The 24,882-nt window shown below is 38.7% G+C and overlaps 1 protein-coding gene across 1 annotated transcript in view; it reads right to left on the bottom strand.

Moving 5' to 3' along the window:
- Positions 1-24,882, bottom strand: part of LOC149303036 (uncharacterized protein KIAA0825-like) — a 77,980-nt gene that overhangs the window by 24,899 nt on the left and 28,199 nt on the right. The window contains exons 6-10 of the mRNA XM_089481754.1: positions 14,121-14,197; positions 13,147-13,353; positions 10,274-10,530; positions 8,977-9,127; positions 1,441-1,631 (exon numbers count right to left, since the gene is read on the bottom strand). Of these exons, the coding sequence (XP_089337880.1) occupies positions 1,441-1,631; positions 8,977-9,127; positions 10,274-10,530; positions 13,147-13,353; positions 14,121-14,197 (883 nt within the window). The remainder of the gene's footprint in view (positions 1-1,440; positions 1,632-8,976; positions 9,128-10,273; positions 10,531-13,146; positions 13,354-14,120; positions 14,198-24,882) is intronic.

Below are 24,882 nucleotides of genomic sequence, written 5' to 3'. Positions count from 1 at the left end.
AGCGATAAAAAGAACCGAATACATAGCAATGTATTCAAGAGAAGAGCGGCATTAGCTTCTCAGTATTGTAATGAAAAGGAATTGTACAGAATACGGTGCCCTAAGTGGGTCTACAGGGACAATATTGCACGTAGCATTTGACACGCTGCCATAAAGGGCTATTGATGCATCATTAACCATATGTTAATGGTTTTCTAGGACTGAAAAAGAAGAATCTAACAAACGAAGACTGAAATAAAGACAAAAAACGACTAAATTAGATAAGGAAGGCGCACAGGGCACAGACTACCTTATCAGCACACAGGGGTGACTGGTGAGTTACTGTAATCAATTAATTTCGTAAAAATCCTCAGTTAAAAACTTCTAGTTAAGTTTTTGTTTTTTTTACTGTATGTCTAAGAATTTGGAATCTGGGACAGGACTGAAAAAGGTTATATTCCTTAAACAGACTTAAGACATTATCCTATTGGGGAAGTTAGAGCTCGGTGGGACCGTGTTCTCTGATGTCTGGGACAGAACGGTGCGCATGCACAGTAACGCTGCCAGTTTGAGTGACACTCTACCTCCCCAGCACCGTCCCCGGTGTCCTGATTCGCCAAGGTTAGAATGTGGTAGGTTTGTACTTATATGTCCCTATTGTGATATTAACACAGCATATCCTGTATTAACAGTATTAATACATGCCCGTTACCCTATTAAAACTGTTACGGCACACGTGTGGGCATAATCGGCATGTATAAATATATAATTTGGAATCCTGATTTTACTTGCTCTGTGATTAAATAATCAGTTTATTTCACTATTAACTTTGTGCTAAAAGGCAGGAGTACATTGAAATGTGAGACAGCAACTAATGAGTCATTGAGAGGGAAATTAAGGTTATTATTAGCGTTATGATGACGAAGAAAATACATTATACGGTTCACTGATTTTTTTTCTCTTTTTTTTTTATTTCTTTTTTTTTTTTTTTTAAATACGATCATAGGTTTCCTTAAAATACCATAATTTTCATTACAATAAAACAACACTGTGTGATAGTAAAACAATACAGTAATTCTGACAATAATAATAATAAGGTAGGCTCAGTAGAGCACGTACAGCCAATATATGGAAAGTATACTTGTTAAAGCATTATTAACTGACGAAATCCTTCCAGAATACCACGTGCATTAAAGCAACAGTGTCACCTAGTGCTAACAAGAGACAATTCTAATTTTCCTGTGGATGTGTTTCTGACCCTGTCCCGAGTTTCATGAATATACTGTTCCATTGGGTCAGAAGGCTAAGCTGAGTTGTATACATTCCCATAACATTGGCATTAAGCTACAGTAAAAACAAGTTTAAAAATGTAAGATTTTTTTCCTGAATTTTGAGAGTGTTTTTGCCTATGGATATGTAACTAAAGTTTAAGGCCCTTATGTACCATTATAATAATAGTACCGTATCTGTGATGCACGTTTGTAGTTAGGAAGAACCTGGGCGTATCTGAACGTCAGCAAGGCCAAAGTCTCCTCCAACACTTCTGTAAGTATCTTCTGAGCCATTACGGGGGGCAGCACAGTCCACAGATCATGACGAAGTCCACAACAGAAGTAATGCCACATCTGGATGGAGAATGAACATCTTTCCCCCTGTCAGAAAAAAATGCAATTCCAGTAAGTCCAAGAAACCTCAGCTCACCTTGAGAGATTGAGTAGAACATAGCAACTGACCATCCCGAATAAAGGGAGTAGAAAACAAACGTTATCTCGGTAAAAAATTTAGGTAGAAACCACTTATTATCAAAAGCAGACGCAACCAACCATAGCAGAGAGAAACGGTAATTGAACAGTAATTACAGATAAAAAGTATTACGTATTAAGTGCCAATTACATTTATGGAAATTAACATTTTTGGTTAGACAGAACATCTTTAATATACTATTAAAAGCTTTATAATATAACCTCATTAAATATTACTCATCTTCCCATTAGAAGTGATAAGTTGTTGGGTAAGAAGTTATATAAACTTGTATAATTATTTTTAGAATGATCATACTTTGATTGGTAACAGGTCAGTGCAAATGCCACGTGGGCCATGGGGGATGGCGAGTCTCTGTCTCATGTCATACAAGTACAAATAGTGTGACAAAAGAAATGCCCAAGACAACACAGATTTCCCTTTGACCTTTATGAAGTAAACAGCATATAACATATTTTATAAATAGTGAGCTTTGATGATCCCAGGGCACAGACTACCAAGGAATACGGTCTAGTATACACCGATCAGCCATAACATTATGACCACCTGTCTAATATTGTGTAGGTCCCCCTTTTGCCGCCAAAACAGCCCTGACCCGTCGAGGCATGGACTCCACTAGACCTCTGAAGGTGTGCTGTGGGATCCGGCACCAAGACGTTAGCAGCAGGTCCTTTAAATTGGGAGGTGGGGCCTCCATGGATGCATCCTGGTACCGTGTGTTCCCCAGGTAAGCGACGCACCCGGCCATCCACGTGATGTAAAAGAAAACGTGATTCATCAGACCAGGCCACCTTCTTCCATTGCTCTGTGGTCCAGTTGTTATGCTCACGTGCCCATTGTATGCGTTTTCGAAAGTGGACAGGGGTCAGCATGGACACCCAGACACTGTGTGTTCACCGCTTTTCCTTCCTTGGACCACTTTTCATAGATACCGACCACTGCTGACAGGGAACACTCCACAAGAGCTGCAGTTTTGTAGATGCTCTGACCTAGTTGTCTCGCCAGTACAATTTGGCCCTTGTCAAAGTCGCTCAGATCCTTACGCTTGCCCATTTTTCCTACTTCATCAAATCAACTTTGAGAACAAAATGTTCACTTGCTGCCTAATATATCCCACCCGCTGACAGGGCCCATAAAAACAAGATTATGAGTGTTATTTGCCTGCCAGTGGTCATGATGTTATAGCTCATAATGCCTACAGCACTACAAACGAAAGTTAAAGGACTACCCCAACCCCATCCACATGCATTTGAGGTTTATTTTACAAGGACTCCATTTCATTTCACTACATGCAAATTTGTGCAGGTACTCTTTAGTTACTTTAGTGAGAAATTGCGACTTTTGTCCCCTATAACTTCTCCACAGGTCCATCTGCTGAAAGCATGTGTATGTAGACCTCCTGCACATGCAAGGTGCTCGGCTCTTTGGGAAATCCAATAGAGTAGCCGCAGCCAAGGTATATGTATGTTACCTAAACACTGATGGTTTTCTACATGTGATTGGCTGCTTCTATTGCAATTTCGGTGTGAGTTTATTGAATTCAATGGTAGTGCTACGGAGCTTGTGCAGGCATTCTATTTCCAGCCAGAGGAGGAGATAAAGGAGGCAGACATCTCCTTTTCTAACTTCAGTTACTAAAGAATATCCTCACTAATTTGAATGCAGTAAATTACATTGGTGTCAACGCACAATGGACTCCAATATTAATTCAAAAATACAATTTAAAGTGTTCCATGTTTTGTTTATGTTTAGAGGAAAACATGGTCTTTTATCTCAACGGTGCTGCCCACCATCACTAAATTCTGACATGTGTACGGATGCATCACAAAGACGATAAGTGATTAATAAATACCATTAAGGTATTTGTTATGCAAATAAAATCATTAAATGCCTTTATGGATTCCATAATATTTTCAGCACTTTTAATAAACAGATTAACCGAACCCTGATAATATACATATGATAAAAGAACAAGTGCTAATATAGATATATATATATATATAGTCTAATTATCTATTTATCTCGTTCAGATAAGCCCAGTGCTTACATTGATTTACATACCTTGGTTACAAAAACTCCTGTAAAATATATATATATATATTTCTATTCAGAGATTCTGCATAAGCAGATGAACATTTTATTTGCTCTCTGTCATTTGCAGAAGTAATAGTACAGAGCGCCTGGTACACATCTCCCAAGTGCCCCATACGATGCACAGCAGCATAATTTACACTTGTCATCATTTGGTGAACCTGTTCCTTCCTGGGTAGATCAAAAGCACTATGCGCCGTAACGTTCTCTAATTTTACTAATGCTGATTTATTATTTTCCATGTGACGGAAGCTGTTCTTTTCCCAGTATCTTAAATTTTGGTCCTGCCTCTCATAAAGAATAAATAAGGTAACAAGATTCGAGGGCTGCAACTGTTCAGCGTGACCTGATGATGCCTTTTAACAGAAACATTACTTGAGTTGTTCAGGCAACCACATTTGTGTGGATTCATTAGCATTACTAATGGACTTTTATTAACTTCTTGCAGTGTATTATGAAAGGCCAGAGGAATATAATTAACCACACAACTCAACTCACATAAATATGCATTCATGTGAGAGCAGAGGCCAGGGAACATTTTTAAGATGTGTCAAGACGTTTCACCTATTACATGCACTGAAACTGATTTTTACGACTTTATGAGGAATTGGCAGATGTTCTAATAGATTAAGATGACCTCATTTCTTTCTGACCAGATCAGAAGATTAGTGTAATTTCCGGGACTTCTTAAATAAAATCATCCAACTCTACCGTGTTTCCCCGAAAGTAAGACAGCGTCTTACTTTCTTTTTATCCCTAAAAGCCCCACTATGTCTTACTTTCGGGGTATGTCTTATATTGGGAAAAAATTTTCGAATTTAATGCTTTCCTACCTTTCCTTTCTTCTTTCAGCTTCTTTTCCTCCTCTTCGCCAGTTCTTGTCTCCTTCCGGGTCAGAGGGCACGGACAGCGGTGGGCGCGGCTTCAGTGTTGTGCGCCGGGATCTGACAAGAAACCCCGGCGCACAACAGCTGTTGCCGCGCAGATCACAAGGGAGCGGTATCGGAGGTCATTAACAGACCTCCGGCTCCCTTGAGTGATTTTAAGCCGGGTTGAACCCGGCTTAAAATCACTCAAGGGAGCCGGAGGTCTGTTAAAGACCTCCGATACCGCTCCCTTGCGAGCCTGCTCCTCCAGCGGCGGACATTACTGTCCGTCTCTGGAGGGGTGCCGGGTGCCGCAGGTTGGCACCCCCTGGAGTGTGGCGCCCTGTGCGGTCGCACACCCCAAAGGTCGGCCCTGCTCTAAGGGGCCGGCCTTAGGGGTCTGCGGCCGCACAGGGTTTAAATAAAAACATCGGGGTTTTTTTTCAACTTTATTTAACATCCTCCATGTTAAATAAAGTTAAAAAAACTTTATTTAACATCCTCCATGTTAAATAAAGTTTTTTTTAACTTTATTTAACATGGAGGATGTTAAATAAAGTTAAAAAAAAACCCCCGATGTTTTAATTTAAATCCTGTGCGGCCGCAGACACGTAAGGCCGGCCTTGGTGGGGACTTCCCGGCCCCTTAGAGTGGCGGACCCGGTCGCAGGTGCGGCGGGCCTAAGGGGCAGGCGCCCCTTATGCCCTGCGTTAATGCGGCCGTAGGCCGTAGGCAAATCCCCCGTGTTTCCCCGAAAGTAAGACATATGTCTTACTTTCGGGGTACGGCTTATATTAGCTGACCCCTCTGAAACTCCCGATACGTCTTACTATCGGGGGTGTCTTACTATCGGGGAAACACGGTATTATGCTGAGAATAATACATTCTAATATGGGCAAGGATTCATCAATACAGATTTTATTCTGTTCTTGGTTTACTCGGCAGCTCATGATCAAGCGTGGAAAGACTATTATTGAGGTGGTTATTTTCTTACAATTTATCCATCTCGTACTTCAGTGCTTTGGAAATTTGTTCAGCTCAAACGACAGGTCCCAATGACCTTTATTTATTATAATCTGTGTGCTTCCCAGTACTTATTTGCTTACTTGAGAAATTGGATTGTCTGTTATCTCATTAATTACACTCAGCCATCAAATGTTAGGAAGGCTTTTCTAACAGACACATCATTACTGTTCATATCAGTATCACTATACAGTACACCTGCTCCTGGAACAAATGGAAAGCTGTGTGTGTTCTGCAAGACTGTGTTAAACCACTGGGACTGACACTCGGGGAATGCCTGGCATTATTTAACAATCAGCTTTTAAAGAATGTGCTGCTCCAAATATTACACATCGACGGGGTAAGAGGACCAAAACTTTAATGGGGCAAGATGAGAGGCGTGCTGGAGCCTGTGGTGTTAAACCAAATATAAAAACATATCAGAAAGGTGCAACGCTCCTACACCTACTTTTGCTTCCAGAAGGGGCTGCAATGTCAACATGGAGATGGACCTCTGACATTGCCCCAGGCACCAAGAGCCCCACTCAAAGCTCTGCACACTGCTGTATTTATCTTCGGCCCTGCTATATACCTAACCCAGGAGAGAGACAGGCCCTGTGCCTTGGTCCTTTATACCGAGAGCCTGGATATGACGCCTTTTAAACAGGTGTGACACCAGTTGGATGTAAGCTATATGGGCTGTGCCGACACAGCACCAGCCAGTTGGGGAGATCAGTAGATCAGGGGAGATCTTCCTTTTAACTGACCCAATTCCACAACTGTAGGGAATTTCAAGCAGTGATAAAACAGGAAAATAACATGCATAGTCTACTGAAATGCTTGGGTAGTAATGTATTTAGTGTGCTTTCCCCAGCTCCTTTTGTTTGCGGAACCAAGCAAGTGCAAGGTGCTAATCTTCATCCGGCTCCAGCGCTCGCTCGTGCATGATTTCTAGGGGGTCTAATAAGACCCTCAATACACACGCATTTGGTGTTCCTATCAAATTCAAGGGACAAACTTTCCTGCCAAGTACAGAGGGAATGTTCCTATATGACTCTGAAGCTGCAATATTTTCACAAAGGTACATTTTTTAACTATATACAGGGTAAAAAAAAAAATCCATATTTAAGTCCTGTAAGGTGCATTGATCTTTGGTGAGGATGTTTGGGGCAATTAATATTGTAAATATATGAACAGGGCAACATTTGAGTTGATTGTTTCTGGGCAGATTTGGGTTATTAAAAAGAACTGTGTAAATAAATAACAGATTATGCAGGAAAAGTACTTTGTCTCAAAAAGACGTGTATGATGCTGGTGTTTAATAAAAAAAAAATGCAATACCAATGGAAAGCATGTTAACATATTTACTAGCAAAGAATCCTAAGACAACTGTCTCTTGCGTACCTGTCTTCATTTATCCACTTGAGCTGCTATTTTTTTCCAGTTCTGTTGTGATTTCAAACTACTTCACTCTGGAAAACAGCTGCTATCTTTGTAAGCCGAGTACAAACTAAACAGATGCGAGTTTTTATTTAGCTTCTGCACAGGGAACCAAACATCTGGGCCGTATTGCATAAGCTGCTGAAATATTATCTTAACCGGCAATTAGTTGTTCTTTTACACTATACAAAAAAAGGTTTAACAGTGGGATGCGAATACTATATTTAGCGGATAGTTTAGGAATGAAATCTGAACTAGGGTATGAATAACTGCGTATTTGTAGAAGAGCTCAGAGACGTCGTCTTCTCTAAGTGTATTTTGTCGATTACACTGCTTGCGCTAACTCTACCGCAGCAAGCAGCCTCCTTGTATTCGAAAAGTTATAGGATTTCCTTCGACTTTCCCAATAAGAAAAAAAGTAGATTAGATTAATGACACAATTATCATTAAATCAAAATTAGTCACAAAGACCAAAGATTAGGAATTAGATGTTCAATATAAAAGAAGAATTATACGTTTTTTAATGGCTGACAAGTGGTATTTTTAAAACCTTAATGGATTTTTATTGGTTTCTGGATGCAACTTGTATATTTGGTTTTCTTAACTTTGTTCAAAATCACTTTTTCTGTGTTTTTCATGACCATGAGTTTACTTTTCAGAAAAACTAACAATATTACATACTGTATTTTCTCTTTTTTTGTAGAAAATATACAACATTAAAATAAGAAGGACCTCAATACTCAGCATAGATGTCAAATCCTTTAGGATGCGGATTACATTAAGTTCATGTATGTAGGTTCCTTGGTGTTAAAGAGGCAGATTTAGCTAATTTGTATGTACAAGGAAGATTTTACACAAGACGATCAGAACCCCCAAGTCGAGTCTACATCAAAGTGGGCTGGATGGGTGGTAAATTTGCCCTAATTTAACCTGAACAAATCATCATCTTTGTCAGAATACCCTGGAATAAACACATTGAAATATTACTAAAGCCCCAATCACTAGACTTCCAATACCATCCAAGCAATACAAGCATAATTACCCAGCATATTTTTACTTGACAGTCTATGAATGGCTTGGCATCTTACTATGTAGACATTGTTGAGACTTCACGTAGTAGAATTATTAAAATGCATTTAACCAATAAACGGTAGTGAAAATGCATTAAACCCGTGACACCAAACATATTTGTTTCATGAACAATACGATTATATATTATGTAATGAACCTTGTTTGTTAAGTAAGGCCAGTAACTTAGATGTATTTAAATCTCTAAGAGTTTTGGACTTATCTCTATGAATGGTTGGCAGCTGATAAATCTATTATATTACAGACAATAGTTTAAAACAGATTTTAAAAATGATATGCCTATACCATACAGCAGAGTGTTAACCCCTTAAAGGGAGTTTGAGGCCAGCTGGCTGAGATTTATAGGGTTAAGACATTTAGCCTACACTTCGTCCTAGCCAATGTGAAAGCAGATCCAACAATGAAAAGATACTTTAACTATTCTAGGGTTTTAATCATTGAAGGGTATGTTATAAAAGTGACTCTAGTGCAAAGTGGGAAAAGCAATCAATGTAATAGATCATGAAATGTTGTACCAGAGTAAGTTTTTACACATAGCCCACTTTATTTCCAATTGTGGAATAGTTAGAATACCAATGCAGTTAGCTCTGTGCTACAATTACAGATGAGTAGATTAATCATGTAGGCAAAAACCCTCTAGAATTAATCTTCATTCCATAAGTGAAATGATAAAAAAGTTAGTTTATGGTTTACATATTTTCCAATGTGAGTCAGTGAAATAAAACAGTGTTCTTTCTGGGACTCGCACCTCATAAAACGCTTTCTTGTCATCCCAGTGATGACTCTCCGCATCCTGAAGAAGGCTTGTAGCACAAATGTTGATGCAGTAATTTGTAATTTGAGTCTGGAGACTGCTGATGAATTCCTGATATCGCTGGACATTAGCTGGAAACAAGGGTCTGCATCGAGAGGATGATCAAAAGAGAAAACATTAAGTGCCTGTGAGCTATGGGGTAACAATAGCCGGTATACAGGTGGTTTTGATCATAACAAATCAATCAAATATTTCCTAAAAAGAACTGTAGAGGGAAGGAACATGTCGATGCTTTCCGAAAATGGGAATCTGTTCTGCCTCTTGTTGCTAAAGTGGCTCAAGAAATTGTGTGACAGCAGAAATACGTGACACATAAATTATGAAGTCAACATGTTAGAGGTTTAACACACACGGTATTTCGCTGTAAAGAAGTATGTCAGTTTGCTGTAAAACGAAGCATGTAATTCCCCCCGGCCAACAGATGCACTTCTGCCTTTTGTTGGAAAACATTTTAAACTGGTAAAAGGAACAGTATAATTTCTTAAAGGCTTTAGTTAACCATTTACATTTTTTTAACTGTAAACTGTAAAATCTGTTCTGAACATCTACTCCTATGATTAGTCTAACTATGTCTATTAAACTCAATAGGGTATTTTTAATCCAATAAGGCAAGTTATGAAATATATACGGTCCCTTAGGTGTGCCATAGAGCACAGCTGTTAAGTGTAGAAATATTTGACATGCCTTACTACAGGCATTGTGAAGAATATACACTATATGTATACTCATGCTAGTTATTGAGTTTAGGTGTTTCAGCCAAAACACATTGCTTACAATGGACCAGGGCAATGGATCTAGTAGGGCTGAAAGTTCATCCACTGACTTGCGGCATCCTATGACACTGCCACGTTTAACATTACTGAGCTCTTCAGTACAACCCATTCTCCTGCCAATGTTTGTCTATGGAGACGGCTGCCAGTGTGCTTGACTTTATACACCTGTTAGCAATGGGTATGGCTGAAACAACTAAACTCAGTCATTACTTTTGGTCATATAGATCACTTCTTGTTATATATTGTGAATTACTAGAAGATGAGGTGTTGTAAGTAATCCATTACTACTTTAGTATAAATGTGTCAGATAACATTCACAGATTTATCTGTTTATTTAGTCTGAAGAACTACATCTACACACAATGTTATACTATACTACAGTATTGACCAAAACTAACTGTATAATACAAATCGTAAAAAGTAATTTCTGTTATTTGGTAGTAAATGTGGAGACCCACTTTTTGCTCATTTGATCATTGTAGTGTTTGAAGTGATGAAGGACATGGGTAGCTGTGGATACGGCACCAATCATGGCTTGTAGCGGGGCTAGAGACGGGACTTCCATTAGCCACTCTTCCAACCTGGTTAGGATCAGAGCTGCTACTTTGCTGAAGGAATCCACAAAACATGTCTTTATTTCCTTCAACGCATCATGTTTGCCAGCCAGAGCCAAGGGAAGTAATGTGTCAAATTCTTCTGTGACGTCAAAACAAAACTATAAAAAAAAAAAAACCCGGAAATTAAAATGTCAAATAGGCCACATTATGTCAAATGTATATGTAACACATATTACTTAAAAAGGGCAACAGTGTATTAATATTAAAGCCTGTTATGGATTAAAAATATGCAAAATATAAAATATTGAGGTGTTTGCTTGAGGAGCAATGGCAGGTAGGTCTAACAAGTGCTATAAATTAATGTATTCATAAATGGTGATATAAAACGTCCATTGGTCGTCTTTTGACAAACAAAAAAATCATGCATTAGAATGATGTCCTAGGAATCAGATTTTAGCAAAGTATTTGATTAATATATTCACAAGGAAAACCTTTTAACGATTAGTAACAATGGTTCAGAGGGAGAATGAGAGAAGGAAGATTCAAAGATGATCTTCTACTGTATTTTACACAGGATTAACTCTCTACCGCTCTCATGATCCAAATTTTGTAGACTCTTGTTGGAATCCAACACATTAGGGTAGTAATATCTAAACAATGTGTTTAAACTGACCTAATGTGTATCTATGGACCAAACACTTGAAAAAGTTACTATTCAAATTGCAAACGGAATATGGTCAGGAGATAAGTTTTAAGAACGTTTTAAGCTTTGTTATGCAATGTTCTTTGAATGGTATTCGCTGGACATGCACAGAATTCTTGCTTTGTTTTATGTATTTATTGGTCATTATTATTCTAGCAGCAACCCAGGAATCTGAATTGTTGTGCCTTTATGCAATTCTGGTTGTACGCTCCTCATTTGTACCATTTGAAGAAAGGCTGGAATAAAAAGTGAATAATGGTGAAATGAAATAAAGGAGATGATAGTTTTAAATGAATGACTGCATGTAAGTGGGGAAAAGGCACATTACTAATTCATTTGGGCTGCACGATGTTATTTCCTGAAAATGATCACTTTTCCTCACACTTTCAGCTCACATACTTGTTTAACAAATGTATTGGCTGCAGTTGACCATTGTTAGGATATATCTGATTCTAAAATATTTTACATAAAGCAATATAAAGCCAGCCACTATGGGTCATATTCAGTAAGTGTAAAAATGACCAGATTTTTAAAGCATGTTTTTGTTACATTTTTATACAATTACTTGGTACATATTTGCCAAAACTCTGTCCTGGATCATTGCACTGAATGTAAATGTGGTATAATATTGTGATATTGTGATAAGGGTTATATTATAATAACGATGTTCACTATGATAGATAAACGTTATGGTATTTAAAGAAAAATACGAGCAAGTATCAAAAATATATTTTATCTTTAAATAGGGCACCAGGTGACATTTCCAGAGATAAGTACCGTATTTGCTTGATTATAAGACGAGGTTTTTTTCAGAGCAAATGCTCTGAAAAATACCCCTCGTCTTATAATCGAGGTCGTCTTCTAATCAGACCTCAAAATGTCCGCTGGGGCCATGCTGCTTACCAGGCTTTGGTCGCGAGCTGCAGGAGAACAGGAAGCTAGCAGAGCGTCACATAACTCTGACTCCCCCTCCTTCCTCTGGGGGCGGGGCCAGAGAAGTTGCTGGCACAGCCGGGCCCCTGCAGAAGTCTGCGAGTGGGAGATCTGCAGTTCAGGTAAGGGGGTGGGGGAGGGTTTTTTGTGATTAATGTGTTAAGTATGTGTGATTAATGGAATGAATGAGTATTTAAATGTTTGTGAATGAGTGTGTGTTAGTATGGATGTGTAAGGGGGGTGGTGGTGGTAGCATGGCATAGGGAGGCTGTACTCAGACTCCTATCATCCCCAGGTTCCAGCATGTACTGGCTGCCTTGGCTTGATAGGCGTGTGATTGCTGTTAGCAGTTATATATATACATACCTCCAGAAATGCCTTTTAACCCCCTATATGCCACTCTGCCCCATGATATGCCTTTTAACCCCCTATATGCCACTCTGGCATATAGGGGATTAAAAGGCATATCATGGGGCAGAGTGGCATATAGGAGGGTATAAGATATTTCTGGAGGCAGAGTGGCATATAGAGGGTTAAAAGGCACATCATGGGGCAGAGTGGCAAATAGGGGGTATAAGGCATTTCTGGGGGCAGAGTGGCAACCCTGGGGGCAGATGTGCATAACTGGGGGGGGCAGGTTGGCAAATAAAAAATATATATTTTTCTCAATCATAGCTTTTATTAAATATGAAAATATTGTTTACATGAATTCATATTTACTAGTAAAACTATTTTTCCTATAGGGTAGTCTTATATTCAGGCTTTTTGTTTTTTTCCTAAATTAATATTTAGATTTTGGGGGGTCGTCCTATAATCAGGGTCGTCTTATAATCGAGCAAATACGGTAGTTACCAGGGACAGAAGCCTCAGTCTGGGGACTGTCCCCTGAAAACAGGGACATCTCGTCATCTTGACTAAGTATGCAGTTAGGCAGAGAACACTTTAAAGGTCCAACTTTGCTCTGCTTATGGGGGCAAAAAGTCAAGTTTGTTTGTTACTAAAAACTACAATGACATACAAAACAAACTGGAATGGGATTTACCAAATTAGAATCCCGTGATATGGAAGATTATTCATTAAAAACGTGTTAGAAAACAAAATGTCTTTAAATTGCTACTAGCTTTCCAGTGATACCTGCCTTTGCAATTCTTTTTGGTTTGTGCTCCTCAGAAATGTCTCCGTAGAACTCGTACGATTCGCGGACACTGACAAGGCTGATCACAGAGCTATTACTGGATGAATGCAGGATCTGAATAGTAAAATCTTCTACTTCGGCTGGTAAGCAGTGCAGAAGAGAATCCATCCAGGCTTTCAAGATGTTTCTCCACTCAAATTTCAAGGCAGGCTGCAACACACAATGTATACATTTCGATAGGCAGGACTTCATTATGTTTCATTTTAACAGCTACATTACAGTTCTACAGGTGCATCGCAACAGATGTAACAGATGTTCAAATAAAACATACCTGGAACTATTTATTGTAAGTTTTTTGTTCTACGTTATGCTAAAGCAATAAATACAATATTTTGGATTTTTATTTGGGGTCAATGGACTGGAGAAACAGAATTTGAGGGCAAATGCGAAAAATTGGGCCCATCTAGTCTGCCCATCTTTCCCGATATAAACACCAGGACTTAATCAGTCCTTGTTCCTGTCTTAGATTCAGGATAGCTTTATGCTATGTATACATTACATCTAAACCTCTGACTTCTCTCCTCATTTGAAATAAACTTCCCTCCTGTACTTTAGTAAATCCCTTGAAGTGTTTCAATGTTTCTATCACATCTTCTATTTCGCTCCTTTACTCTATGACATACATATTAAGTTTGTCGATAAGAGTTTAAACGGGAACACCTAGCAATTTATTGTATTACTATTTTCAGATTAAAAATACATTTTCAAAAGTGTTGTGTTGTTTGTGAATTGTTTTTTATTGGACAATATAATGATTTCAGGCATCATATTAGTCATTAGTCCGTGTTCTAGCTCTGTTTTCTTTGGCCCAATTTACTAGACAAACACCGTGACTCCTTATTACACTGCCTAAGGAAGACCCCCTTTAATAAAATGCCAAGAAATGTTACAGCATTAGTGCATTGTGTCCACATTACCAACACAGGGAGAGAACCATCATCCCACGTATAGGCATCCTTTGGTTTACTCTCGCTGCAATCACTTTTCAAAACTCCTAAATTGTAAAGAAATAGAACGCATTAAACATCTGGATTTCAGAATCTGGGAGAAATATAACAGGGAAGAAAATAAAAGCTTTTTCTAAACAATTTGATTTAGTGATTACTATTATGTACATAGAGGCTAACAAAGAGTAGTTGTAATTTCTTGTAGTCATATACATTTTTACATCAAAGACAGCAAAAACCTATAGAAATAATATGTGCAAAAACTGATAATTTTATGACCAGGATTGCGGGATAAATATTTGTGACATACTGCTTTAAAAAGGTACAGTTTACTGCTCTTGACAGTCCCACACGAAAAATAGCTGGTAAAGGGGCAAATGCATTAAAACGTATATGACGACTGGCGTCATCTTAAAGACAATATTCCCCTTCTTCGGGGAAAGCTGCAGTATTTCATTGTAAAGCCTACCAGGCACTGTTTTGGTATATTTAGTAACTTTATGAGAGTATGGGGGTCTCAAATATTATATATGTCATCTAGCAGACTATGATGCTATATCCTGGTGACATTTGCTTGGGTCTGTGTATGCACGCTGACCACGTCTTGCTTCCTTGTCTAATCTAGTTTCACGTGATCTAAAAAATTAAATAGTTATTATCAACCAAAAAAAAAATAAACATCAGAACACACTGAGAAAAGGTTGATGGTATCTCTCATCTAAGCTAATCAACCCCTTTTGCATTCACATGGAAGGACTACAGACTGTAAAATATAGGGTTAAAAAGAGACTTATCAAGGTCTTGTGTTACTTTCACTCATCCTCTTCTTTTGCTGCCTGTCATTTGACATCTTAAAAAAGACATATAGCTCATCTTTTTTTGGCTCATTACAAGAACATCTGCTGACCTGCCTATTTCCCAGACATTGCGTTCACCACCCAGCTTTGACCTTGGTTCATAAATGTATTAAAGCGAAGAGTCAGCGCGCCCATCACCGCATTGTGATCTGCTATATAATTCTGTGAACGGCATGGTGGAGCCTTCGTAATAAACAAGAACAATTGATTAAGTCCTAAGAAAATGAGTTTCATAGAATGCAGCAATCACATTTTTCTCCAGCAGTGTTCTGATCACACCTACCTCGGTGGCGTGCACAAATAGAAACTTCTAATCCCTTATCAAATCCTTAGTGGAAATTTCAGATGTTGGCAGGCAAGAAGTACCTGGATTTTTATCTCTTCGAGCAGTATGAGATTATTCTCAAAATTCATTTGTAGGACAAAGATACAGAGACCTTTCAGTCTTGACAATGTGAAAGCTGCAAAAACATTTCTCCCCCTTTTTCTTATCGTCAGAGGTTATCTCATGGGAAGCAATTGCCTTCTTAACAGGTTCTTTTAATCCAAACTCGGAGGAGACCTTTATTAAGTTTTTAAAGAACACTGAAAGCCCTAAACACGCTATATGAGTGCCATGATGCTATAGGCTCCATTCATTTGTGCGGTCTCTTTACAATAGGAAAATGTGAGCGCTGATAAAAAAAAGGCCAGAGGGTGCAAGGTTCAACTTGCCTAACCCGTAGTATCATTCTGTAAAATCATTATATATAACAATTCTCGTTCGCTTGAGAAAGTATAATAAAAGAACTGTCCTGTTTAATAACATTCCTTCTTATAAAAAATCTCTCTCTAGATATATAAATGTGTGTATATATATATATATATATATATATATTTAGGCATTGGTTTCTAGCTTAGTTTGGATACCAATACAATTTTTTTTTTCTTCTTCTTGCATTACAGAGATATATTTATTCTGTTCTAGCGGAGCTTATAGAGATAGAGGTGTTTTGTGTTTAATAACATTTTAAAGAAACATGTTATTCAGTGTTCCATTTTTTAATTTATATCTTTTTTTTTTTAAGTGGAGTGTAGTAGCAGACACCAGGATGGCAAAGTTTGGAGAAAGGTAGTAAAATGATAGCAACGCACAGGGGAAAGGTAGTGAGATCACCAACCTGGAAGAGTCTGATATGTGTTTTGGGGGTTGAATTAAAAACACAAAATAATGAAGAGTAGAAATGATTAAATCATTTACTTAAAACATATAATAGTGTCTATGCATTAATATAAGTAAATTATAAATTAGATCCATGTGTTTACCATGAGAGCAACTATCATAGCTTTTCAGGTGACCCCATTGATATTTGTTCTTGTTTGGTAGCACAATGATTTGTGACAGAGGAGAATGGCATATAATATAAGGACAAGAAGTTAATGGCTAAAGGTGTCAAACCATCTCAACCAAGTAAACGAGTCCCTTATTGTTCTATCAAATATCTCCAAAATTGGTACTGGTATTTTATCAGTGTCTGCTAGGCAAGGGTAATTTGTTTGTGTTAGCGTTATGGCTGCATGCTAATTATCTCACCATCCCATTTTAACTTCTTCGTAAAATGTCAGCATCCCACTAACATATAATGTATGTTACGGTAGAAAGGCGCTAGCACGTGACTAGCTTGTATACGCACCTTAATCAGAAAATCGCTTTGACAAAAATCATACTAGGGGTTTGGGGCATGCATGTCTTCCACATAACAGCTGACTTTACCAACCACACAAAAAAAGTTTTAAAAAAACCCCTTAATAATACCTTGGATTTCATGTGGTATACTATACGTGACCCAGGACACATCACTCAAACAAAGCAGCCATTTCCCTTAAAATTTTACAGCTTGCACCTTCTTTTTCTATACCATATTCATTGATCTCTAAAGAGACAACCCTTCTTGATAGGTCATGTAGGCTATTAAGATAAAACCTCATTTATACAACACACAGAGTAGACATTTTGTTAAGTTTTCCATCACGCTTATGTCTCTTTATGTCTCTCGCTTATGGCCTTAGTCTCCAGCTGAGGTCAAACAATGACACTGCATGATGAGGCTTAATCTCCTATGCGTATATAACATCAGATGTCAGTACTTGTGCTGAAACATATCATGTTCCATAGTTATTTTGATGATTATCCTTGCAAAACGCAACATCACATTTATGTTCCAATGGTTCACCAGAACGTCAAGTGTGAAAGTAAGAGACACTCCAAATAACTCTGTTACTGGGATTGTGTGTTATTCCTTTTCATCATAACTGGGGACTGCCCAAGATTGACTACCCTAAACTCCCATTCTCACAGGGGGTGTGGCTACAATCAGGGGTGTGGCTACAATCAGGGACGTGGCTACAATCAGGGGCGTGGCTACAATCAGGGGCGTGGCTCACTGATGCCTGGGAAAAAAAGGTTGTGTCGTTCCCTTTAATAAATCATTTCTCACCTTGTATGCTTCCCTTTACTTCAGTAGACGAGGATATAAACAATATTTCAGAAGCTGATTCTGCTACTTTTTCTTCCAGCCATAAAAGTAGTTTGAGATATTTTGATAAGAATTTAAGCTGATTCAAAATTAAATATTTATCTGATGTTGTTCTTGGGTGATCTTCTGCAGTAGGGCCTGAGAGAGAACAGATGGGTTAAAAAAACATGCACTATAAATATAAATATACTTTGCCTCAATTTTCCCTCTAAAATGCTCATATTGCCACAAATAGAAGGAAGAAAACATATAAATTAGAGTTATCTCCAACAATGACAAAAAAAATAAATAAATCACAATACAACACAACACACAAGTGGTCTATTCAGCAGTACTAGTTTCAGTACCACAGACTGGGTTGTAACATTTGGTGAGATTTAGGTGCATATTGGCTAATATTTAGGTTTAAGTTAAGAATGCAGAGGACACAAGCCATAAACAAGGATGTATTTCACTTAACTATTTCCAATACAAGAAGCTAAATAGAAGACGGATGGGACAGAAGATAACACCACCCAAAAAGGAAAATTCAAACCCCAAAACATGGGAAAAGAGCATCTCCAGTAGGACAGCGTATACCATCAACTAAAATCACAAATTACTCCGACCACAATGAGTTAAGTTTGGAGCCTTTGCGCGCAGTACTTTTGACTTGGTTGTTGTAGGCACGGTTGTAAATATGGCCAGTGGACAGAGCTAAAAGAAGCATTTCTTTGTTGCATCCTGGCATAGGCTTTGTCTGGGTTACGGGGAATCAAGCCATATAAACGCCCTCTCAGAATATATTAAGCAACTTTTATATTTTCACATTTCCCCTGAGAACAGATTGAAGGTTATGTATAAAAGTGGTCTTGTTACCATAGCAACCGCCGACATTTTCATTTTAATTAGATCATGCATTTGGTTGCTATGGTGATAAAAACACTTTTAACACTTTTAACTAGCCAGACCTACTGATGCCCTGAAAGTGATGGCACATATACATTTATACAGCAGCCGATTGCTTCTCATTGAATCCAGTTTCCACTTGCCACTTTTTGATGTCCAAACCAATATTATATGGACATATCCCTGCGACTTTATCAAAGTTATGAGAAGAGCACAAGGTCGATTTGTACATATATATATATATATATATATATATATATGTATATATATAGACACATAAATACTTTTGATTATAAAGAGACAAAGCAATGAGAAAAAAGACAAAGTTTGAGTACAGTAGCACCCGTACCTACTGTATGAACGATCATCATCTATTTACAAGACAGGTTTACTGCTAAACTAACAAAGGAACGCGTTTTATTGTAGGTCTCTTTGTAAAATCAGCTTCCTAAAAGAAATACTATCAATGTTAAAAAGTAAACACAATTTTTACTACTTGTTATTTAGTTTCAATGACACAATAAAAAGCTGGCGGTTTCGTTAGCTCCTTCCTCTGCTCTTGGCATAGTTGCTGTTTTCTCTTGGCTCACAGTGCAATCATTTACTGGATCGAACATAAAGAGGAATTTTATTATTTCTCCTTGAAAAACTTCACATTTCAGTTTATTCCCGAAAAATATTTATATACATTTGTGTGTTTCCTATTGTCTAATCATTTTAGAGGTTTCATTTTTTGGTGTCCATTACTTTTTGTCTCCTAAAACCAGAGCAAGAACACCACCAAGGAAATGATCCCCTTGGATATTCAAAAATATGAAGTTAGGAGCATCTTCTGGACATTTAAACCCCTCGAAGCCTCACGATCAGAGAGACTGTGGAGGTTGTGAAGTCCCCCTGTGCTCCGAGGGCAAAAAGAGGTCCTAAAGATCCCAGAGCCAAGTGTGGCATTACCTGCCTGACCTGGGGGAGGATTTCCAGAGTCTGGCTTAGCTGGGTGTGGATGGGTGGATGGAGGTAGTGGGTGTTTGGGCTGATCAGTCTGGGTCAGCAATGTATAGCCAGACTAGGTTCTTCCCGAGACTCGTGCCCTAGAAGACCGCGCTTAAAATCCCACAAACTAAGATTCATGACCCTCAGCTGGGGTTTGTCATTTAGGCAACTGAACTACTTAATAAGGCTTGTGTATAACAAAAAGTTGAAAATAAGTAATTCCTGTATTACTGAATGGTGGTTTTTGTAGCTTTCCTATTTTTTATAAAAATCCAATTTCGGATTAAATTCTCTGAGTCAATTTGCAGACACTGCTTCCTCTGGAAGCAAATTCCAAAGTCTGATTACTTTTTGGATTTCTTGTTACACAGCTGAACCTTCTCTTGACCTGTACAATGTTAGATATCTTCTTATTCTTATTGTTTCCTTCTGCACTAACAGCTCCTCATTTGTTTCAGTGTATTTACAATTTATCTATTTTTAGTGTGAAGATACCTCGGCGCCCTATATCAATGAAAACAACGGGTATCTCCATTTAAACACAACCCAGGGCTTGTGCTCTAGGAAGCTAAAATATTTACTCTGATTTGGTTTGTTATGTGTTGAGTACTTATAGGATGGGGCATGAACTTTGAATTCTTCTACACAATACCGTTGTTGTTAATGTTGGAAAAATCAATCAAATACTTTTGAAAACAACAGTCTAGGTAATCTCTAGGTTGACAAAGGACCTACAGTGAATCAACACGTATGGTACAGAAGCAAATATCACGTGTACCTCTTCGAGAAGCGAATCCCTGTGTTCCCTTTCCTCCTAGTAATGTCCCTCTTTTCTAGGAGCTCAGAATGATTGCTCTGTAAGAGAGTATCACTTTCTTCACTTTCTTCTACGGCCCTAAAGGTTACAATAATGCGCACTGAAATATCTGAACAGGTTATCTTGGTGTATGCCTCCAACCGTACTCCTTAAATAAAAATGGCACACTTTCATCATTTTAGATGTTGGGCTATATACTAAGTATAGACTAAATATTATAAGTACAGTGCTGTATATAATAAAGAAGGCAGCATTGACAAAAAGCTTTTATCTTTATTGTTCTGGTACCTTTATCTGCAGACATGGATGCTGCCATAGTTGTCAATCATGTGATATTATGGGGGCCTTTGCGTCCCCACTGATTCTTTATGGCAGTGTTTATTTTAACATAATACTAGTAATAAAACATTGACTGCAGTGGTCCAATATTGCAGACAGCACATGAGAATGGACACAACGGGATAATAGTAGAACAGGCACGGCACTGACGACTGTTGCAATGAGACCATTGATATATATTCGGTTTGGACTGCCTGGATACACTATCCCCTTGTTACAATGCTTGTGACAATCCGTCCTCAAAATTTGAGAAAATAAAAACAAAAAGTAATAATTGGCTGGAGTTCCCCTTTAATGATAAGCATCGTAGTCTGAGGTTATGGTGTTAGGGCTGTTTTATGTCAAATTGTGACCTACTGGTAACTATTAGATTAAGGCATTTAGAGTAGTATATTTATATTAACACTGTGATACACTTATAGCTGGCGGAGCTCTTCGGATACCTGGGACGTATGCAAAGTATCGCAGCTTTATTACCTAAACAATAACTGTGACACCGTTCAGCATTTCTTACGGTCTCGCAAACAAGGAACGCGTATTAAAATACTTTGTAAATATTCTAATGCGCATTCCTCAGCCTGTTTAATAAAGAAATCCCTAAGTTTACGGAGAAGTTGCAGCTCCAAAGCTGCAGCACACCAAACCCTCTCTTGTGCTGTTTCTGGCCACTTAAGCAGCCAATCAGTGGCAGGAAACGATACCCATTGAAATCAACAGGGGCATCTTTTTCGCACGGATGTGGGGGCCTCATCAGACCCCAGAAAACTTTCGAATGAGCAGGATGTCGGCCAGTATACCGTGTGGGCAAAGTGGCAGCACGAGGTGTGCTTGGCTGAACACATCTCCTGCAACTAAAAACCTGGGGGCCAAGGAATCTGCCTCAAGGGGAAAATTATTAACTAAAGGGACCGCACTGCTATCATATGCACCAAAGTGTCCTTTTAACATTACTTACACCATACAGCACATTTTATGCACATTTAAATCTCCTATTGTTCCTGCTAAAAACATGAGCTATCTCATCATGCGGACAACCTCCTATAATCGGTCGCTTATTTAAAGGCACAGTGATAACATTTGTCTTATTTTTCAATTTTCAATTAAAATTTAGTACTTCTATAAATGATAGGGTTAAATTGAACTAGCCCCATATCAAAAAGAACATGAATAAAAACATGGTTTCCTCATTAGCATGCTAATTATTTTTTTCTTTAAGTGACAGAAAGAAAAAGGTCATGTTTTTTGCAGCAACATTTGTTTAGCCTGGTATTAAAGCGGGGAAAAAAGTGCTGAAGTGAGTTATACAGTCAATAAGCTCAGCGGTTACAATATACTTTATGTTAAAGTGCGGGGCAAATTATCATTTTTACAATATGCTCAGTGGGCTGGATTTGCAACGTGATCCTATTTTCCGAATCTTTTTTTCATACGCTTGCTGTTTTGCATCTCGGACGGGAAAGCCATCAGTCACTGCGAATGACACAGGCAATTAACTTAGAAAAAAGAAGACTTTTTATAAAATAAATAAATAAATATAATTTTTTACAAACATCCAGATTTAAAAAAGAAGACTTTAGTAAGGCTAGTATGGCACGCAATTCTGTGCATTTAAAATTATATTAAGCACTCTTTTGTTTTTTAACGTATAAGAAGCCGAGTTGCCATGGGGAAGGGTCCATTAACTAGAATCACCAGTTCTAAAATGATTTTCTATCCTCAGCATCGAAGGTGTTAATGAGACGATATTTTTGACCCCTTCAAGAGGGCTGTAGAGCGTTACCTCCAGCATTTAAGTGGATAATGGCTTTCTAGTATTCGCTAGATATGCAGAAATCAAAAGTGGTTAATTTCAGCCGCGCAAACACTCCCCACTTCGCAATTGCCCTTTCTAATCTTCTATGCTTCATACGCAGGCTGGCGGTATCTGAGGAAACCACTGTGTACGGAAATGCATTTGCATGGGAGAGAAAAAAAAAGAAATAAAGGTTAATTAATCGAATAAAAACAACCATAAATGCCAAGTTGTGAACAATAAAACGTTACAAAAAAGAATGCAACTTCGGTCGGACTACAATTGAGAAAGGAGTCTGTTTAATAAAAGAAAAGCAATTTAACTGGTCTATTTTGAATTTCGAGACATTAAGGGGTACATTTTCCAAGCATTGCATGGGGAGTTACGTGCGCAAATCCCATTAACATTAATGTGTTCCTTTGCTCTCAATGATATTAACTTTTAAGTGATGCTATAACTATTATACCGATCCTTTGTGACAACATTGATCTGTATAGCGTACGCCCTCAATGTGCCTAGTTAGACGAAATACTATCTCCCATCTAATGATACATTCTAATTTACGGAATAGCGCATCCACGGCACATGAGCGAATGTCTTTTTTTTTTTGCCCGCTCTACATTGCCATATTTCAAATAATCTGCATAGCTTAGTATAATCAGAAATTTCCCAAAACTATAAAAAAACGCCATCTTAATATTTCAGCATACCAGCTGCAATACGGCGAGCTAAATTATTACCAAAGGTGCCAGCAGTTTTCTATACACAGTACTTAAGATAATTATAAAAAATCATCTTCATTACTGCGTGCTAGCAATTTTTTTTTTTTGTTGAACAGTTTAATTTGGATAGGTTACAAAATACATCCGAATGGCGCCGCTCTAATTACCGCGAGCCGGAGAAGCCGTAAAAACGTTCCCAACCAAATCCCTTTGACCCTGTTAGTGTCTGCTCCTTGTTAATCGAAGGCAAACAATGTTTGTTACGTGCATTTGTTATAGAATATGATAAAAAGAAAGGAATTCCCCTAGCGGTTGTTTCCTGATTCCAGCGTTTACCGGCTGAGAGTTAAGTGCCGTTTACCAAACAGAACAGATGTGGATGCTGACAAAAAGGTAAACAGTTGTTGCGTGGCTCTCTGCCAGATACGGAGGGGATATATTAGACTCCAAGCGAAACACATTTCCCCCATGGATTGCACTTATTGCCACTTCATTTCCAATGTGCTCCGTCTCTCCAGTGCCGTGCCTGGCGCAAAGCTATTTCCAGTCCTTCGCTGACCCCCGAGGCCCAGCGCTACCACACACAGCCATTAGCGAGGGGAATTGCATGTGTCTGACACGGGCTGAAACCAATTATTAGATATTTTCTTCAGGATGATGCCCAACTCTGTGGGGAATGAGCAATCATGAAATAATTTACCTCCTGATTTAATTTTTTCCTGCACAAATTAGTTGTAGTCTGAGGCCGGCTGTACACAGCTGCCTGTAACGCGCTGCATCTCGGGCTTATCAAGATTGTACTTGAAACACAGAACGGTGGAGCGGGAGGAGGGTTTCGGAGCGAGGGATTGAATAGGTCGGGGAAATCCTGCTTTAAAATAGGCATTGACAAGTTTATCAGATATACTGATCACAGGAGCTCTTAGCTGATTGGAAATGACAGGGCTATAAAAAACCATCAGTGCAGCTCAGGGACTAAGAAGCAGGCATATCCGTTCGATTAAACACCTGTCTGTTCCCAATTCCAATCTGGTTTAAGGGGAAACTTTATCTACAGTACACATTCCTCCAGCACGAAAGACCGTTTGGGAAATTTCAGCTATGCAGAGGACGGTACACCCACTTTATGACGTCATTTGCAATTTTCACAGCAACCCAACGCTATTTAGCAACACCTTTTACTTTATTAATTGTGTTGCTCCACAGCCATGCTGTCATACCAAAAAGGAAGTGAGGAATGCCACAAAAACACCTTATTTTCCAAATCTTCAAGACAATCTTGCAGATAGTATTTAGTTGTGCTTCCCTTTTACTGCTATGAACACGTAGACCTCCCAATTGGCAGGTCTCCATTAATGGCATTTTCTCAGCATGACTGCTGTATATATGTTAACGCGGTTAAAGGGCAGGAATCGCAGGACCAGGGATGTATGCTGGCCGAGTAGGCCTAGGGCAGCTGGTCCAGGGGGAGGAACTCTCCTTCAAAATAGGAAGGCAGATCATCCTCTTGGGTGATCAAGCCCCCTGGTGTCCCACTGCACAATGGGCTGGTTGGATGGGAGATCTTTGCTCTCCCCATCTGGCCCATTTACGTTATGGAGGCTGTGCCAGCTGAGCACAGCCTCTACAGACTTCATTATAAGGCTCTGTGTGCCTTTAAGGCATAGCGTGCTGGGATATGACGTATGGTGGGGGGGGTTCAGACTAAGGGTTTTGCTCTAGGTCGGGCCTAGGGCAGCACCCAAGGTAAAGATGTCACTGCATAGGACTCAATAATGAGTGCATTTTCTCATACAAATAATTGTAAGGAA

Source organism: Sceloporus occidentalis, unplaced genomic scaffold (genome assembly GCF_023333645.1).
Source record: "Sceloporus occidentalis isolate IW3139 unplaced genomic scaffold, rSceOcc1.0.p SCAF_16, whole genome shotgun sequence".
Classification (NCBI taxonomy): Eukaryota; Metazoa; Chordata; class Lepidosauria; order Squamata; family Phrynosomatidae; genus Sceloporus; species Sceloporus occidentalis.
This window is presented reverse-complemented; position numbering and strand designations above follow the sequence as displayed.